The 20135-nt window shown below is 32.5% G+C and overlaps 3 protein-coding genes, 1 long non-coding RNA gene and 1 pseudogene across 4 annotated transcripts; 1 reads left to right on the top strand and 4 right to left on the bottom strand.

The window, feature by feature from the left end:
- Nucleotides 1-413: 413 nt before the first annotated feature.
- Nucleotides 414-1382, bottom strand: LOC140816734 (pathogenesis-related genes transcriptional activator PTI5-like). The gene has a single exon (XM_073176160.1). It carries the CDS (start codon nucleotides 1235-1237, stop codon nucleotides 719-721), a length of 519 nt encoding a protein of 172 aa, XP_073032261.1. The 5' UTR covers nucleotides 1238-1382; the 3' UTR covers nucleotides 414-718.
- Nucleotides 1383-3011: 1629 nt separating this feature from the next.
- Nucleotides 3012-3675, bottom strand: LOC140817291 (uncharacterized). The gene is made up of 2 exons (XM_073176934.1): nucleotides 3439-3675; nucleotides 3012-3185 (listed from the first exon to the last, which is right to left on the bottom strand). Exons 1-2 carry the CDS (start codon nucleotides 3673-3675, stop codon nucleotides 3012-3014), a joined length of 411 nt encoding a protein of 136 aa, XP_073033035.1.
- A 1461-nt stretch (nucleotides 3676-5136) lies between these two features.
- Nucleotides 5137-8412, top strand: LOC140817290 (uncharacterized; annotated as a pseudogene).
- A 394-nt stretch (nucleotides 8413-8806) lies between these two features.
- Nucleotides 8807-11690, bottom strand: LOC140817435 (uncharacterized). The gene is made up of 2 exons (XR_012114766.1): nucleotides 9557-11690; nucleotides 8807-9381 (listed from the first exon to the last, which is right to left on the bottom strand). It is a non-coding gene; the product is annotated as an uncharacterized lncRNA (long non-coding RNA).
- A 6772-nt stretch (nucleotides 11691-18462) lies between these two features.
- LOC140816429 (small ribosomal subunit protein eS27y) lies at nucleotides 18463-19521 on the bottom strand. Its single transcript, XM_073175683.1, has 4 exons — nucleotides 19389-19521; nucleotides 19181-19282; nucleotides 19075-19103; nucleotides 18463-18849 (listed from the first exon to the last, which is right to left on the bottom strand). The coding sequence occupies exons 1-4, from the start codon at nucleotides 19389-19391 to the stop codon at nucleotides 18723-18725; spliced, it is 261 nt and encodes an 86-aa protein (XP_073031784.1). The 5' UTR covers nucleotides 19392-19521; the 3' UTR covers nucleotides 18463-18722.
- Nucleotides 19522-20135: the final 614 nt, after the last annotated feature.

Below are 20135 nucleotides of genomic sequence, written 5' to 3'. Positions count from 1 at the left end.
TGCTTTTTCTAAATTTATTGTACGTATTTTAATTTGAAGTTTTTGTTTTGTTTTTCAAATTTGATGTGTATATATATATATTACATGCATTACATTTAATTATTTATAAAAAAATGAGTCATTCGATTGAAACATATTTTTCACAGGAAAAATATCTTAAGCATCGTGGAAGTTAAAAAGATTAAAATAATAATATGTATATATATTTAATAGTGTAAAAAATATTATATTCTTGGAGACCTTAATCTACTACTCAACGAAAAACAATACTAAATAGTCATAAAATATTCGAAATTTACCTGATCTAATCGCTACAGCTATACCTGAAGAGTTATTACACCGAGGGAGGTGATGTTACCGTGCAAACACAAACTTAATCTTTCCTCGTTAACCTTTTTCACACAAGAAAAAAATGACAGAAAATGATCAACGACTTCAATATTATTCAGAACAATATAATTTATACATATGGAGCTCAAACTAATTCTAAATGATATTATCGCACGCGCTTATGAAGTTTCTTCTGCTACCAAGTACCAACTTCTTGCCATTATTACATAATTTACATTTAGATATTGCATAAAGTTTAAAACTATATTGTTCTTTTTTGATCTGGTATATTTTCATATTCTGATAGAACAGATGGAAGCTTTGTATGGAGAAGGTTTTTTGAAGGAAAAAAAGCATGAAGTTTTAAGCAAATTATGCGAACTTCCAATCACACACCTCTTCTCCTCTTCCGGACAGTGTTCTCCGGCGCGTCATATCTGCCAGCTTCCATCGGAAAGTTCATAATAGCTTTTCTCCCCCTCATCCTGTACGCAGCACAATCATACGCCCTTGCCGCGTCAATATCATTGTCATAAGTCCCCAACCAGACCCGACAGCCATTCCGGGCAGGGTCACGGATCTCGGCCGCGTACTTCCCCCATGGCCGCCTCCGCACCCCTCTGTAACGCCTTCCAACTGCAGAAACAGCATCCGGCCTGACGGGGCCCGTCTCCGGGACGGCTTTCACCGCACTGGATATGGTCTTGTCTGGTCTTGTCTCAGCTTCAAATAAATCAAAGGGGGGCTTGAAAATTCCAGAAACGAGGGAGTCGGGTTGGTTTAGACCCGAAGCGGAGTCCGGGACAAGAGAAGTGAAGTCGATTGGGTTAAGGTCGGGAGTGAATTCTCCGAGGAGGTGTCGGCGTATGAGGTCCAAGGTTAACGAGGAATCTGATGATGTTGTCATGGAGAATTTAGATCTGCAACAAATCGTCAACACACTGATAATCTATGTACCCACGCAGATATTATTATTTACATATGAATGTTTGTGTTTACTGTTTGGAGTCACGTGTACCTTTTTTCCTTCTGCATGACACATGTTGTAAAATTATATAGAGGTATTATATTTTGTTCGTCTTTTATTGGACACTTAAGCGACGTCCAATGTTAAATAAAGATGACTAAGATTTCGGTTAAATCGAATTAATCGATCGAACTGAACCAATTCGAAAATTCGTTTCGGTTATTTCAGAATTCGGTTTTTCAATTTAAAAAAATTCAGTTCAGATACGGTTTTCAAAATGATGTTTCGTCTCTAGCTTGTCTTTATCTACGTTGACAAATAATGTATATATATATATTAGTATTATTTAACTAATAATGTATATATATATATTAGTATTATTTAACTATTTGTTACACTTATTTTAACGCGTGGTGTATTCATGTAAACCACGCAATATATTAAAATATTGATATTTTACATAGAAAATTTCATATTTATTTGTTTATATAATAACATGGCTGTGACCAAAACATTATATATTGATTAAATTTGTTGACTTCAAGGAAAGAGGTCACCGGGAAAGAATTTTGGATATTTTTGAAACCGAAGTTGAAAAATGAGCAGCTGTCACAATTTTTGACGAATTGATGCTATTTATTAATCACTGATTTCAGTTCCCTCCTTAAGACCGTAAATATTGCTTTGTCGACTTGATTAACATTGGCGATATTTTCTATTCCATTGGCATACCATTGGAAAAGTGACTCTACCGCACAAAGAGAAGTTTTTTTTATTTAATTTTAAAAAATGGTCAAATCTTCCATATATTTCAATTTGACACTTTTTTTCACCGGAATACTGATATAGCATTGCACACACTATATATATATATATATATATATAATTTTCTTGTGATATATGCAAAGTTAAAAATCTGTCCACTGAACTCAACTCATAATTTATTAAATTATTATCATAAAATAAATTCGAATCAGAGAATAATTATGCGGACTTGACATGAAAATGTTTGTTGTCTAGCGACTTTGTCACTTGATCATCAAAGGCCCAAGCCAGGTACGTCAATTATAGAGGACCCACATTAAATTTTTGTTTTTCAAATAAAATAATATGTATTTTTCCCTATAAAAAAATCTTGAGAAAAAAGGAAAATCAGTACTATTCATGTATATATATACAAATGAAATCAACTTATAGTGATCTTTTTTAAAAAATAAAATAAAATCCAACCTATAGTCTTTCATCATAGATATACCATGCTATAAATTAAAGAGATATATCTCTCGATATATACTTTTGTATTTATTCCCATGTATTTGATATTTACTTCATTTATTAATATTAATTGCCAAAAAATAATATTATAATGTTTTCTAAGACAACATCATGAGAGGTGATCGATCAGGTGAATTCAAAAAAACCCTATTTCAGTAGTCCAAGCAACATAAGTAACAAGAGAAATAGTCAAAAAAGTACTAACATCAACAATTTATTATTACATAAATAAATAAAATACATTATATAATGTTTTCTAAGACAATCGCAACGTAAATGAAATAAAATGCCTTTATTTTTATTCTTTTTAATAAAAGAAAGAAAACCCACAACGTAAATGAAACAAAATTACCAAATTCGTATAAAACGAGAAAATCCAAATCATGGATGGAGAGAATTAAGACATTGAATGTTTTGGAATTAACCCTATAATCATAATTTAGTTTTTCATAAACTTAAGGGTTTTAGCATTATTATTGTTATTATCATTATAACCTGATTTTGTTAAATCGAGATCTCCCAACTCAGCTGGCAAATGGCCTGTTCCATCAGTGTCCACATCCCCTTCGATCGTCATGCCTTCGATCTTTGCTGCTATCGCATCAATCTCTGCCTTGCAAACCAAACAAAAACATATATCATTTTCTTTAATCTTTGTACGTAATTACAAAGAAATTTTATTTTACGTTTGAACATATTCATATACTATATTAATTTGATCATCTCACGTTATACGAACTCCCGAATTAGAGATATCGTCTCAATTTACCTTATATAAATTTGTGGAGCAGATGATTTCATTCCAAAGGCATGCATGATTCAAATTCTATACTAAAACATTAAAATTTACCGGGATTTGAGAAAACCCAAAGAATCAAAGCACAAGAGAGCAGGACAAATGGTATGACATGAACTGCACTTTCTGAGAATTTAGCGCGAACTCTTTCCTTCTTGGCCGTCTCAGACAGTGGCTCGTACACCGGAAGCTCGCTCGCCTCCAACGACAGTGCCCTTAGAGCTGCCGACACCTTTGATGAAGGGGGCGATGAATGGTAACTAAAGTGATCGTCCGAAAACCGATTCGTGCTAGCCGATCTGTACATACTTTGTGCTCGATGTTTATGTATTATAAAGATTTGATGAATATAAAAGAAGTCAATCGACTAAAAAGGCAAGGATCTGGGATGATTTTGAATGTTTGGGTGCCAAATCTTAAGGAATATGATGGATTTGAACAGGAATTTTTCTTGGAATAAATCCTCGTATGAGAGTTTGAGGATGTACTAGAATTTTCCTATAAATAGAAGTTTGGATGGATACATGATGTGCTATTATTCGGGTTAGTTTTACATATGTTACGTGTCTAGTGCATCACATACATCTTTTTATTAATTTAATTTAATTTAATTTAATCTTCATCTTAAATCTGTACAATATCTCAAACAAAAAAAAAAATCATTTATTAGAGTATTTTTTGGTATATAGTTATTCCTAAAACGATCTTACTAGATATTAGGCACCGATAATTATTAGATTTTTCGTCTTAATGTCAATTTTGTGATACAGATCTCTTTTCTCACACGATGCATGAAAGCATATTAATTTTCACTCCAAACATAAACCAAATAGACATATGTCACGAATATAGATCTATAATATCGTTTCTCATAAATACTTTGCATAATTGGTAGCAAAAATAAGCCCAAATATATAAATATTATTCAACTCATCATCAAAATTTCTTTTGTAGTTGAACTTTATTCAGATGTAATTCCCAGAATTATTGTCATGTTTTGCATGAAAGTTAATATATTATGATACATTATTTAATTTACTTCTGGAACAATAAATTAATGCCTTGTATACTGAAATTTGAGTTTAGAAATATATATATTACTCTAAAAAAATAGTGCTGCATAAGCGAACGAGGCAAAGGGTGCCACCTAATTTTATTTAAGAACACATATTTTAGGCTGCTTGAATGGACCCAAAAACAACATTAAAAAAAATATATATTATATTCTTATTTTGTTTTTCATACAATTTAAGAAAAAAAATTACAAACAAACTTCGTTGTTTGTAATTAAGTATATACAAAAATTAAGTATAAAAAAATTTAATAACGACATATTAGAAAAAAAAAGCCATAAAAAAATACTACTAAATATATAAACTTTGACAATATTTGAGATAATAATAAAAAAAGAAAGCCTAGTCGGGACGAAGTCGGTAAAAATAAAATCAAATTCAACAAATAGATAAAGAAAAAGAAATATAAAAAAGCCAAGTCTACAACCACGTGTGGTCGATTATTTTTTATTTTTGTTTTTTTTTTATAAAAAACGAAGACGACGACTCATCCAATCAACTTATGATTTATATGTTGGTTCCAAAAAAATAAAATAAAAAAATAAAAATAAAAGTCACAAATAGGCTAGGTCCAATGTCACGGGCCAAGGCAGGATTAGGCCCGCGATGGACTCTATTTTCTTGGTAATACCTTATTTTATAGCTCTTTAAACGTGAGTAGGAGCCTTAGAGACGGGCCGGGACTATGGGTTAATATGGAGTTAGTCCAGGAAACTACTCCCTTCTCCAAGTTCATTCTTGGAAGCAAAATTCAAGAAATCCCTGATGCTGCTTCTCCTGTATCTCTCAGGATTCTCCTCATCCACAAGCTCTGTAGCTACCTCCATCTTCACATCTATCCCAAACTGTGGAGACTCGCGATCGAAATCACCGTCCCCTCGCCTCGAACCGTGACCCTGTGCTCCACACTCTTGTATTTCCCGTCCCCCACCCCCTTCGAGGATTTGTAGGCCTGGTCAGTCTAGGACGAGTATTTATTAAGCAGCTCTAATCTGAGTGTCTGGGAACGCCTAATGAATGCTGTGGCTGTGGGCAATGTGGGTAGCAATTTATGGACATCACTTGCATCCCTTCATTGAGTTTGCCGGTTAAGTATGCCAGGCCTAGTTCAAGGCTCTCTGTTATGGCACACATTAATTTCAGGGCTAGTTCTTGTATTTCCACTCCATATCAAATCTTTTCCCTACAAGGAGTATGTGGTAAATTTAGAGAAGCCACCGTTGCCCTTCATTCCGGGCTCGGATTATTCGGGAACCGTTGATTTTGTGGGGCCCAGTGTCACTAACCTCAAATCGGTGATACCGTTTGCTCTTTCACTGGCCTCGGCTCTTTCGCCCAATTCATCGTCGCCGATGAATCCGAATCGTAACCTCTCTACCCACTTGTTTATTGTGCCGGCATAGTTGTATTATTTCAAATTTAGCCTATTTATGTTTGTAATTTGTATGTATTTTGTCAGGTGTTAGATTTCTGTTTCGAGAAAAGAAAGTTAGCTTGTTAAAGATTTGTTCTTGAGTGAGAATGTACGAGGGGAATAAGCAAGACTAAAGTGCTGCTTTGTGATGTGAACGATCGCTTAAGTCATCCGTTTAGGAAATCAGTTTGAGTGTCTCTCCAGTGTGTATTGGAGTGGTAAAACTTAAATATAAAGAAAATTAACTGAATATTTCCTTTATTTGAAATCTGCTATGTCAGATAACTATTTGATTGCTGACTGTGATTGGAGATGAACATTTGTGAGCCTTATGATTAGCTTAGACGTTATGTAGAATTGATTTAACTTCTGTTGGGATGTGACTTGGTTGCTGCTGGAGCTCTACTGGTCGTATTTGGAACATCTCATATGGCACTTGTTCATAGAGCTCAACTGCAGGCTGGTCAGGTAGAATATGTTCATGACTTTTTGTGCCCTGAAAATATTATGCTGAATTTTGGTATTCAATTATAAGTATCAATATATTTGTTCATTTATTTTGTGATGTAATTGTAATGAAAATGTAGGTCTTACTTGTTCTTCGTGCGGCAGGGGGAGTTGGAGTTTCTGCGGTGCAAATTGGCAAGGTCTGTGGTGCCACTGTTATTGCCGTTGCTAGGTAACCCCTTACTAATTCCATATTCTGCAAGTAGTCACTGCTTATTAAAATTTAAAGTGAAAGGAGGGCTGAGCTCGAGATTGTGTTGGGGTGACTTGAGATTAGTTTAGAGAATAAAACTAGCATTTTTATAAAAAGTTACGTGTGAAATTAGGAGATGTCTTCTTTAGAAAGTCAACTGCCATGCTCCCCACCGGGTATGTCCCAAAGTAAATTTTTTAACATGATGGAGACTTGCCTTATTTTTATTTGTTGGCGATATCATCTGGCAGGTGAGAAGAAAAGGTGCAATTTCTGAAGTCATTAGGTGTGGATCATGCTTTTGATTTGAGCAAAGAAAAAGTCACTGAGAGTGTCAAGGGATTTTTGAAGGCGAGAAAGCTGAAAGGGGTCGATGTTTTGTATGATCCAGTTGGTGGAAAACTTACAAAAGAAACCATGAAGTTGTTGAATTGGGGGGCAAATATCCTGATTATCGGGTTTGCAAGTGGGGAAGTTCCCGTAATCCCCACAAATATTGCACCTGTTAAGGTACTGCTGTTTTTAAGGATTCAGAATCTAAGACATTCACCTTTTTTCTTGTTTCTTTGAATATAATCCTAATCTTTAGTTCTAATTGTTGTTTGGATCTCCTGTTTATTTATGGCCGACACATATTATCGAAAAAGCTAAAAATTGGTCTAACATATCCATATCATTTATCTAATGAACACAATAGAAGAAACTCGGTGGTAATGATAGAAATGGATATGTTATTGGTATGTGATTTGTGAACAATGAAGGAATTGTTTTTCTTTTATTGTTTTCAGTGCCCTATCTTTCACTATTACATGTTGATGTTTGATATTTTATTTTAATTTTCTGGCTACCTAATTGTTATTTATTGCTTGGACCCAAATCTGCAAATATAAGCTGTTGAAAGTTTCTGAAACATTTTCAGATCATGATTTGAGTTCCAAAACCAGCAATATGTATTTTAGCCATCAAGTTTGTGTAGTATGTCAGTGACTTCCACATGTCTATGGTTTTACCCAAATTAACATACTTGCAATGATCAGAACCCAAGTCAAGATCGACCGGATTTCAATTCAAATAATAAGTTTGCTTGAGGCAAATGCTCTACTCAAACTCAACCCAATTGTATACCAAGACTTGACGAGGCGCTTGTCTCAGTACTTGCTTTGGTTTATCTAAACCTCGTTATAATTTGAGCCTAGTATACAAGACTTTTTGTTTATTTTTAATGGAAAAACGATTATTTTCCCCAGAATTGGACTGTTCATGGGCTCTACTGGGAAGTTATAAAATGCAACCACAGCGTGTTCTCGAAGATTCATTGAAGGAGCTGCTATCTTGGTTGGCTAGGGGACTAATTACAATCAAGATCTCTCATACTTTCATGCTGAGGGATGTGAGAAGCTTTTTCGACTCAAAATATCTTCTTGCTGAATCATCAATGTGTCATCCATAATAATAATATTATAAAATGTTTCGTAGGAGCAAGAAAAATCCGATTAAAATATGGCTGACGTGATTTTATCTGGTTTTTTACAGGCAAAACTCGCTTTCGCCCCCCTCAAGGATAGGAAAGCAATTGGAAAGGTGATGATTGAGTTCAGCGATGAGAAAGATACAAGGGCCAGCCAAGCTTTAAATGAAATTTGCTTCGGACATAGCCGTCCTGTGGACAAGATCATACTAACATATGTCGGTGTGAAATATTGATATTGTGTCTGATTTCGGTTTGAAGTCGAAATAAGCAAAGGATCGTGTGAGTGTAAAACTGATGAAATAAATACAAGACATAAATGTAAAGCGCTAAATACACCACATTTCATTACATATGAAGCTGCCCCGTCGACAGACGAAAATCTCAAGGATTTTGTCATGCAATATATTAATGACCTATGACTTTGAAAACATTATCTCAACGTCAACTTTTGATTCCCATATAATAAAAAAATTTCAAATAACCTAATTATGAAAAAACAAGGGACCACCAAAGGAACAAATCAATTGCTTTGATTTCATTAATATTACATAAACTAACAGCATCCTAAAAGCCATACAACACCAATCATTACAACATGTTACTTGATTCTCATTAAGGTTTTTACCAATATTACTGTAATACCCAATACGTTGGAAAAAAAAAACTAAAATCACAAAATTAACATACCAGAACTGAAATTTAATTTAATAACATAAAAACTAAAATTCGCTCGATTCTGGGATAATGGATATGACATAAACAAAGATAACATAAAGAAACAAAAGCAAAATTAAAGCTCCAAGACCGGATAAAGTGTTGAAATTTAATGGTAAAAGTCACCACTAAGCCGAATCTTGTACCAAATTATAAAGATTTATTACATCTCTAAAAGTTCCATTATGGGACCATCATACATGAAAAGATACTACGTTAAATGTTACTTTATACAACTTAATGGGACAAAGGTCAGATCTTCTTAATGAGCTCTTGTCCTTTGCACACTTGCACCAAAAGTAGCAATTTTTCCGAATCCAACTACATCTCGTATGATCAATCAAAATAGAAAGAAAATATTACTTCAGATTATTAAATGCTTTAATATTACAAAGATTTCAAATAGCCAAGATTAATATCACTAAGAAATAAGAACACTAATTAACTACCACTAAAACATATTCATAATCATCTCCGATCGTCCAAGATTATATTGTCACCCCATGAAAAACCAAAAGTATTCTTTTTTATTGTAAATACGAGCATGGCTAACTCATCTCACAGATAAAAATCCGTGTGATTGTCTCCGATAACTACTCTAGAACATAACTCAGACAATGGCTCACGTCCACCACTCCCATCTAGATCAGACAAAGGAAGAGTTTAGTAAAAAGTAAGAAAAACGAGCATGCAATTCGGTTAGCAAATAGTCGTTCACAAACACCAGCATGAAAATTGTTGCCAGGTGTGGTATATACAATAATGTTAACTAAAGAAGTCAGGCAAAAAAACTATGGAAAGGGAGTTTTTCGTTACCAATCGCACTATTCGCCCTACATCAACCATAGCAGGCAGTTTCTGCATTCTGTGATGTTATGAAAAGGGGGAGGATGTAGTTCGTTCACAACGACTGTTAATAAGAAAAACCATTACCTGTATAGCAATAAGAGACCACACAATTGATATCGATCAATATTTTTATACATAGCTATGAAATAGACCCTGAGGCTGAAGGGTAGGAAAAAAAAATCATGGGAAGATTCAAGAATATAAACCATTTTCTTCGGTGCGAGATGCGTAAAGCTATGACATAATCAAAATGAAGGCACCGGCTAAAGGAGCTCCCTTCAGTCCAAGCACAGAGGAAGAGGGACGTGAAACTATCTCCCGCATCATTCATTCAATCACATAGTAGTAAAAAATTCCTGTAATATTCTACTAAGCGGTCAAATGAAGGAGTCGGTAGCTAATTCCGCCCCCAAATCTCGCCCATGAGTGGGCTGAAGGAAGCTCTTTTAGACAATTGTTCAATGCAATACCGTCTCAAACAACTCACAAACTTTTTAAACAATGTGAAAAATGTCAAACCATTGGAATCAAGATACATGCTACGACCCTCTAACATATGAATACTCAAATTCTTGAGCAAACAATAAATACTAAATGATACGAACAAGCCGATCAATATGAAGGGGGTGTATGGGCACCTCAGAGTTTGATTTAGATTCATTCTTTCAGTATGAGATTGAATAAATACAGATATTTCTAAATCATAACAAAAATCTATCCCACTTAGTGATCCCAATAGCTATCGGGGTTCGACATTTCTGCGGCGAAAAACATTCAAATTTTCACTTGTAAAATTTACAGTAATACAAGTTCTCCCACCCTAGAACCATCCTTCGTCAAACAGCGTACAAAAATATTTCGGTGTGCTATACCACTTCTATTAATTGCAACTAAATATTTACACGGCAAATGAACAGCCATCTGAAATGTCTAATTTTCGGGAAAATTTCAGAAAAGAAACGGATCGAAAAAATTATCGAAAAGTGGAGTGAATCCAGAGATCTTCACACGTAAAATTTCTATTTTAATAATGCAAACAAATTAAAAGGAAGAACTAAATCCAAAAACTATCATTGGTTTATTTTACATAAACATGAACAACTGCTGTGAATCTTGAATAAAACCCTTTTCAAAAAAACAATTAAATAAATAAAGACACATTTATACACATATTGCTGTTAATAAAATTGAATTCTCTTATCCTTTTAAGATTGATGAAACTAATACTGAATTAATATTCCTAGGAGGAGAACAACTTTTCCAAACCCTAATCTTATGAAACAAATTAAACAATAAATAGGACAGGAAATAAAATCTAGTTAAGTAAATATTAATATCAAAACTAGCTGCAAAACTCGGGGAGGGGAACAACAAAATAGTGGGTGTCAACTTTCCACTACATAAACAATCAGGATATTGAGATAGATCTCAAAGAACAAATAAAGGGTTGATTTATATTTTAATTAAAAAAAACCCCATAAAGCTGTGTCATTGTAAAAATCCGACAGAAAACATTACACCCACAAAAAACACAAACCACGCACAGTTAACAATTTAGCAGCAAAAAAGGATGTTGGATTTGTATGCAGTGAAACCCTAAGTAGTCCTTTTTCTGATGATTCTTGATGAAGCCATATATGGACCTCAGTAGCTCCTGATCTACTGCAAAATGAAAGAGATTATGCAAATATAAAGAAAATGCAAGGATAAGGTGGTAGGTGGGCCGCCTCATTTAGTGTCAATTTTTTTTAGTGAATAGTTATTCTAAAGTGAGATAAATATGACTAATAGAAACATATATAAAAAAAAAAAACTTAGGGTATCGCATAAAAACGGGAAGAACAGTGAGTAACAACGGATGAATTCAAAGGAGAAGATGAAGGGTCGCTTTCGTCGTGAGAATCAGAGAAGGGGAAAGCGACTCCGGACATTTTTCACGCTTGCACACGCAGAGGGTGCGGATTTTTGTTTTTTAGATTATTATTACACGTCGTAGTTTGTACCTATATTTATTTTGGTGCATTTATGCGGGGTGATATCTGATGCAGAACGTGAAGTAAAATTGGCGTTGAAAGGCTAAAGAAAGAGTAAGTGGACTCAAATAATCTCTCCCTCTCTCTCCCTCTGGACCGCACTGAAGTGAAAGATGGGTTGAAGACAGTAATATTGCACAGTAACTGGCAGATGAGAGGTTGTATGGAAGTAACGTTTCATCTCTCTTCTCACCACTAGAGTTTTTTTTTATTTAAAGAATCATTAATAGTAATAAACAATTTCCCATCTGTTTTGGATTGGTTTGACGGATGAGTCCTTGTTATATCTGAATTAACAATTTCTTAATTAGTAATATTATATTTTTAATTGATACTTTGAATTTAAAATAAAATTTAAAATAAAAAAGTTACGACGAACTCGAGATAACATGAACTTTAATATGTATATGAGATAAAAAAAAATTCTACATAATCTTTTTTATATATATATTTATGAATACTGATCTACAGATGAAACAAGAAAAAAACTTGTATGAGAGGGTTTCACGGGTCGTATTGTGTGAAACAACTCTTTTATTTGGGTCATCAATGAAAAAGTATGACTTTTTATGTTAAGAATGTTGTTTTTTATTATGAATATGGTTAGGTTGACTCATCTCATAGATAAAAATTCGTGAGACCGTCTCAAATAGAAAAGAAAACTAATATATGGTCACATACTAATTAAATAATTATAATATATTTTATATTATACCAATTAAACGTGCTATTTTTATTTGTAATTTCATGTATTAATTTATGCATCGTGCAAGCTAATACAGATTCTATGCAAATTCACCATTAATGATCGTGTTCTCTCGATGAGGCATGTGATCTCTAAGTGCTATAGTCATTATTGATAGCATGAATGAAAATCAATTTTTTGAATAAAATATGGATGAGAAAGTAGTTTATATATTTTAGAAGACAAAAACTTGTGTGAAACAGTCTCACTGGTCGTATTTGTGAGACGAATATCTTATTTCGGTCATTCATGAAAGTATTACTTTTTATGCTAAAAATATTATTTTTTATTGTAAATATCGGTAGATTTGACCGTCTCACATGAAAGCCCCTCATTTTAGAAATGAATGAAACTTTAGTGAAGTCTTTATAAGTTGCATACTGACAAAAAAATTGTGTGGTGTTCAATTTGTTTTGGTCTTAAACATCGAAGACTATTCATTTCGTTGCATTTGTTTACATTTTACCAGATCTTGTCTGACCTCTCCTGAATTATATGTCAATTTTACAATAATCCTTGAATTCAATTTATTTTATTTATAATATATTTAAGTGAAATGTAAACAAAAAATCAAAATAAAAAAATAACAAATTTAAAATTCAAATTATAAATATATTTTGGGTTTGTTTTGTGGATTTTATTTTTAAAATAAATCGAGTAAAATATTATATTTTGAGTTTTAACATATATAACCAAAACAAAAAATTTGGTTTTACTTCTATATTTATTTGTTGTACTTTTTTCATTAAATTAATTTTAAATGTTAATACTCTTTAATATTATGAACCCCTAGGAGATGTATATGTAATTTTCAAAATTAGTTTAGTTTTTTTTTTTTTTTTTTGTAGTTTTGATAAACCTCATTGTAATCAATCTTTTTAAAATAAAAAATTAATGGAGAGTGGAAGATTTTCGCAAGATATTTTCCTGATATATAATTAAATGTTCAAAAACTGTTTTCATAATTGCAAAGAGAAACAAAATGCATGCAGATAGCCAATTCCCGTTTTCATTCCTCAAAGAAGGGTGCATAACGACAGTGATATTTATTTGGATTAACAAGTTTTGGTCAAAGAAGGTTGCATATTCTTTTTATCCTTTGATTTGAAAACCACATATGTGAATCCAAGCTTGTCCGCAAAGGGGTAAGGGCCCAAGATGTCCCCCCTGCCCGACATTACCAGCTGGTCATGCACACTCATGTCTAGTGTGAATCTAAATTATTCAATGACTTCAGATTCAAGACTCTTGCACAATCAACACTACAATAATAAAGAAAAAAAACCCACCATATCAAAACAATTTGTGTAAGAGCTATATTTCTCATGTTCTCATAGAGAAAATTTATAGAAATGGGATAAAATTTAGCAACAAAAATTTGTTGGTTGGATGCACAGGGTCGCTTGCCTCCTGTACTGGATCAAAGAGAACTCTTATGTAGGAAACAATAAAGTTCGACGTTGTCTTGCACTGATCACTTATGTCATAAGTGCATTGAAATGTTTCAAGAAGTTTTATCACGGGTACGTACTTCATGTCTTGCTAAGGCCAGGACGTTGCCATGTCTTTCACCTGTCCATACCAGTTGGGGATTCTTGAATTTATATACTGGATCACAAGTTTTGCTTTTCACTAAAACCTGATTTAATTAACCTTACAAGCTAATAGGATTTGGCACATACACTATACCTATACATGCACATATAAATGCACAGGGAATCATGAATGGTGCATGTGATGACAGATATGAAAAGATTTCGCAGCAGACACCTTTGGATATGTGTGGCTTCACTCCACTTTGGCATGTTTGCTCCTTTACATACAAAACTGCCGGTTTCAATTATGTGTCACACTAAAAGCAGATTATACATGCATCGTCATCTCTTTTTTTTAATAAATATTATAATATAATCTACAAAAAAATAAAAACAAGAGAAATAGACTTTATATGTATATAACAATAAGGGAAGACAGAGAAAAAAGAGCAGATAGGCTTGACAAATACTTGTTCATTTGTCGTCAAAAGATGTGTGCTAGTTAAGAGAATTCGGCACGGGTCGGTGTGATGTCTGTCTGTGTGTGTGTCCAATTTATATGAACGAACTTAATAATTACTGTTATTTTTCGATGTGGACGATGCGTGTTTATAAATCTTTCTATTTTAATTTATTCTATTGGATTTAATCAATTTTTTGGTAATTATTTTTATTTATATTAAAATAAAAATCATATCATAATTATAAAAACTAAAAATTGATATTATTGTAATTTTGGAGATTATTGATCAAACCATGAGATCAATTGTCAGTCTCATGGTTGAGTTTTTTTTTTTTTTTTTTTTATGACGTTGTGATTCGCAATCGCTATTTTTTTTCACTAGGTACCTAATGACAAAGCAATATCATGAAAACTATGGTTACCAGTTAAATTACACAGGATAAGTCCAGCGTGATAAGTTTGTCCGAGAAAATGTCGACTGAGATAATCAAATTTCTTACTGTTAACCAAACATACAAAACTTGTGTGAGACGGTCTTACAAGTCCTATTTTGTGAGACGGATCTCTTATTTGGGTCATCCATGAAAAATTATTACTTTTTATGCTAAAAATATTATTTTTTATTTTTAATTGACTTGTCTCACAGATAAAAATTCGTGAGACTATCTCAAAAATATTCAACCAAACATTTATACTATTATACTTGCTAGATGGACATTATTCCGTGGACTTGAGGCGTGATAAATAAATTTTAAGATTTTTGCGAGAATGAATTATTTGATTGTGAGAATAGTAATCGAATCTACCACAAATTTTTTTATTTTATTTTTGTCTTTTACGGACGTGGCCAGACATTATTAAATTCTTGGAAATTGAAATTGCGTAGTAAAATTACGTTGGTGCGTGGTTCGAAAGAAGTACGTTAAGTAGTGGTTAACATTCAAAACACATTTTATTTCAACTGCTATTATTTTTAAATTGTAAAGCACTTTATCGATTATGTTATTCAAATTTTATTAAAAAAATGGAAAAGCGTACGTAATCTATAACATTATTATATATTATATCATTAAATTGATGCTAAAACTTGTGTGAAACGATTTCACGGTAGTATTTATGAAACAGATCTCTTATTTGGATCATCAATGAAAAAGTATTATTTTGTATGCTAAGAGTATTACTTTTTATTATGAATATGGACAGAATTGACCCGTCTCACGAATTAAGATCCGTGAGACGATGTCACATGAGACCTACTCAAAGTTGATATACTGAAATTAACTAACTTTAATAAATAGAGTTGGTCTCATGCGAGACCGTCTCACGGATAATAATATGTGAGACGGGTCAACCCTACCCATATTCACAATAAAAACTAATACTCTAAGCATAAAAAATTATATTTTTTCATTAATGACCCAAATAAGAGATCCGTCTCACAAATTCGACCCGTGAGACCGTCTCACACAAGTTTTTACCTAATAAATATACTATTTGTTTTTTAATAAATCAAAAATATTATATTTTATTTAATAAATAATGACACTAAAAATATCTTCGTAAATTTATATCTTACCATATGCTGATAAAATATTTCTTGATATATACTTTTAAATTTTTTAATAAATTAAATTACTCATAACATAAAAATTATTATAAAAATGTCTTGTACTTTAAAAATTATTATAAAAATGTCTTTTACTTTAAAAATTATATAATCTATGAAATTAAAAAAAAAAATGTACGACGTACAAAAGGGAATTAGTATATTTTTACTATTATTATTATTATTATTATTATTATTATTATTATTATTATTATTATTATATTCGAACACTTTATAGCAATCACTTTGGTATATCATAATATTTGTTATGTATATTTGATGATATGAGTTTATCAGTATTCTATATATCTATATATGATCTTCTCATTTTTTTCTCCAATTTCTTCCTATTTAATATCAGAATAGCTCTTTTGAAACGATCTCACGAATCTTTATCTGTGAGACGGATCAACCCTACAGATATTCACAATAAAAAGTAATACTCTTAGCATAAAAAAATAATATTTTTTATGGATGACCCAAATAAGAGATTCGTCTCACAAAATACGAACCGTGAGACCGTCTCACACAAGTTTTTGCCTTAAATGTCAAATCTCGCATGTTTTTTTTATCTCTTATATATATATTTTTTGAATAATTAAATTATATGAACACATAGAAATTACATGCGAATGATTACTATTATAATATTATCATTCTATTATAATATTAAAGTAGCCTCTGAGGGTCACGGGACAAACTATAATCACATGAGTTACCCCTCATCTTAGTTCTTAAATTTTTCATCGTGGAGAACAAACACCAAATTACTAATAAAAATAAAGCAAATTGTGAGCCTTGAAAATATACAATTTGTGCTTTTTTGTAACACGTAAACACAAAATTATATAAATTAATGCTGATGAGATCGTTTATTGCTCGAAAAATAATGGGTTTATTTATATAATCCAGATCGTGGATAAGATTTTATTCATATTATTTTAATATGCTATTTTCCCTATTCTTTATTATAAAAGTTATTATCAAAATTATCTGTACACTAATGTAATTTAGATTAAATATTTCCATTTGTTTTATATTAGTAATTTTAATTGTATTTATATAATTCCATTAAATATCTAATAACATAAAATCTATCGATTTAATTTTAAAATAAATAAATATTTTCTATTACCTGAAATGTTTTGTACGACAAAACAAGATACTACTTAATAATGTTGTCTTCGGTTAACTTAACAAAAAAAATATACATAGAATTTCCCAAATAGACACTGAACTTCGTTTTTTTCACAAAAGTTTCAAGTCCAAAACAAATTATTGCTCCTATCTAAATTAGAAACAAGAATATCATCACTTTCAAATAGAGAATCTTCCTTTAAATAAGGATATTTTAATTTTACAGAGTAATTTTTCTTATAAAAAAAACCAAATGAAAAAGTTTATTTCCTCTTTATTTCAAAAGTATTTTTTTTTATGATCATTGTGGATCCAATTAATTTGTCTAACAAATATATATCGATTCTCACAAATATATATCAGTAAGACCGTTAAGTTTTTTAACACATAATTGTTTACCACTTAAAAGTCCATAAGCATTTAGTTGTGTCGCCTAACTTTATGGAATTTGCCGTCTGCTAATTTTGACATCAAAAAACGTATTTGAGACGGTGACACTGGGTCGTTAGCTTAGCCAATAAATTTTCATATATTCACAGAATGTTGTGATATTTATGAACAATACAATATATACTTTTCCATCACAGCTTACTATTGTTTTTCACCCCTCCAACTGCTGCTAGTAGAAATAGAATATCAGAAAAAGTTCTAATTCAAAATTAATAACGATTTGATTTAAAATATTCGTAGTCTGAATTTATATGCAAGAATTTCAATTGAAGAGGCCAGGGGAATTTGGTTTAGGATATGATTTCAAGAATATATTCGAAATTATTCAAAATCAATCTGAATTAACATTGTATTTAGCTCTGAACACGAAAATGACCACCACAGTGCTCCCTGGCTTGCGCTCACCAATATGACCACCACTTGGTTCACTTCTCCATTGTGGCCAGTATATCTCCTATTTGCTAGGAACGCTGTCTCTCTAGCGCAAGCCAGGGAGCACCACGCAATTCTGTGTGTTCAATCCTAAATTTCTAGCATTATCACTTCACTAGCTCACACAATGTTACTTCAAGATAACATCAAACCAAAGCAATCATCTAACAGCTGTAGAAAACCTACTTCAGTAGCCTCAGATTTTTTCGCAGTTATAACCAGTGATATTCTCTAGAAAACTCTACCTATACCATAAGTCCATAATTGATAGAAAGAAATTTCCTGCTTGATTGCACAGCAAAAACTATGGTAAAGTGGAAGTGCTGGAAACGAGTTTTATTAAAAGGTAACCCACAAGATTCATCATCCAAGTTGCTCGAAATCCGTGACAAATTGAAAAGCAGAGCGCTTTAACAAAAGTTCAAACCGGCATATCACCATCGATCACTAGAATATCAGTGCGACAGAAATATGAACCCACGATCAAAACATGAAGTTTTCATACAAAATTGAAAGGTTAATCACAACATTAGGGCATTCAGCAAAGGAAAAACTAGCTAAATTATAAGACACAACAGCCATCTCTTAATTTGTTACAAAAATCTTAGCATAACAAAACTCATGTAAAGACTAAAATCATTAAAAACCCTGTTTCATTTTCTCAATCAAGAAACCCAACCATAGGAATCTTTTCATTAGTTGCAAGAACGAAACCGAGGGTACATGATTCTCTCAATCGCCCTTCCTCCGGAAGGAACAACCCTCGGTGAGCCTAGCTCGCCCTCCGGTGGGTTGGCACAACACCGTCTGGCAGTTACCGCAGACCACAACCGTTTGTGAGTGGCTAAACACAGTGGTTCTGTAAAAACACACCGAGAAAAAAATCACACTAGGTGAAACTTTCAGTTTAAACATAATCTGGAAATGGGAAATTCAAGCATAAAGATTGGAGAAAACAAAAAATAAATACTCAACAGTAAACACAAAATCACAGTAAGAGAAAAATCAAACCTTTCATTCATCAAATTAAACAGATATGGAAATCTGAGACTTAGGTAAACAAGATTGGAAACGGAAAACTTACATATTAAAGCAACCTTGACACTTCACATCCTACAATTGAAAAATAAATAATTTTAAAAATCATAAATACGGGCGATTGAAAACAATGTAGAGGTTAAATAGGGTACCATAAAGAATGAATTTGGCGATTGGACGAGACGTTTCAACTTATGCTTCCTCTTCTCAAGCTCAGCAGGCGGATTCAGCAAATCGATATCGTTTGAAAGAACCTGCCACAGCCACATAAATCGATCGAGCACAAAAAAGAAAAAAATCAATCAACTGCAAACGGAACAATTGAAAATAAAGATACAATCCAGTCATGCAGCAAATCACCATTTTTATCTTGAAGACGAGGAGCAGGCCAAGAGTTGTGGAGGCAAATGGAAGAGAATCACTTCTAGGGTATCATCGAACCTATATTATATATGTGTTGGGCCGAAGGCATACTACCCATTTTATGAATTTGAAGGTCTAATGGCCCAATAAAAAGTCACAATGGCCCAAACTACAAATCAAAATGTTGAGACTATTTTAATAGGTCATTGTCAATTGGCTCAATATTAAAAAATATTTGAATAGTTATTTAATTGTATTTGTGGAGGAGGAGACGAAACAAAAAAAAATTATACAAATATTTTAAAATTAAGTAGCATGTAAAATTATTCTAAAATCGTTGGATCTGCCCCCAAAACGTAGGAATGAACATCTGGAGCGTGAAGTTTACAAATGACCCAATTATGGTCAGAACGGGTAACCTAATTATAGGCAGTCCAACACATAACGATAAAACCCGGGCTCCGATATCATGTTAAGATTGAAACTTGGACCTAACTCAACACTAAAAGCTAGCCCATATATACAACTTCCATGTTATCTATTCAACCGACGTACGTGAGACAACTAACACGAACATGTACATGTTAGTTGAGTTGCTTGTGTGTCTTGTCCTCTTAGTGCTCAGGGTTATGTTGTTTCTTGTAAACTAATGGGTTCTATTGTTTCAAGTTAAGCTAATGAATTGCTCATGGTTGATGTTTCTTTTGTTTCTTGTAAAGGTTTTACGCTGAATATTTTTTGTTA

Source organism: Primulina eburnea, chromosome 16 (assembly GCF_022965805.1).
Source record: "Primulina eburnea isolate SZY01 chromosome 16, ASM2296580v1, whole genome shotgun sequence".
In the NCBI taxonomy this organism is placed as follows: Eukaryota; Viridiplantae; Streptophyta; class Magnoliopsida; order Lamiales; family Gesneriaceae; genus Primulina; species Primulina eburnea.
Note: the sequence above shows the minus strand (reverse complement) of the source record. Positions and strands in the feature narration are given on the sequence as shown.

Coding starts and splice junctions, on each gene's coding strand:
- LOC140816734 (XM_073176160.1), bottom strand. CDS start 1,237: ATGACAACATCATCAGATTCCTCGTTAACCTTGGACCTCATACGCCGA.
- LOC140817291 (XM_073176934.1), bottom strand. CDS start 3,675: ATGTACAGATCGGCTAGCACGAATCGGTTTTCGGACGATCACTTTAGT. Junction 3,186..3,438: donor CTTGTGCTTTGATTCTTTGG/GTTTTCTCAAAT, acceptor TTGGTTTGCAAG/GCAGAGATTGATGCGATAGC.
- LOC140816429 (XM_073175683.1), bottom strand. Junction 19,104..19,180: donor CGCCAAATTCATTCTTTATG/GTACCCTATTTA, acceptor TTTCAATTGTAG/GATGTGAAGTGTCAAGGTTG. Junction 18,850..19,074: donor TGTCAAGGTTGCTTTAATAT/GTAAGTTTTCCG, acceptor GTGTTTTTACAG/AACCACTGTGTTTAGCCACT.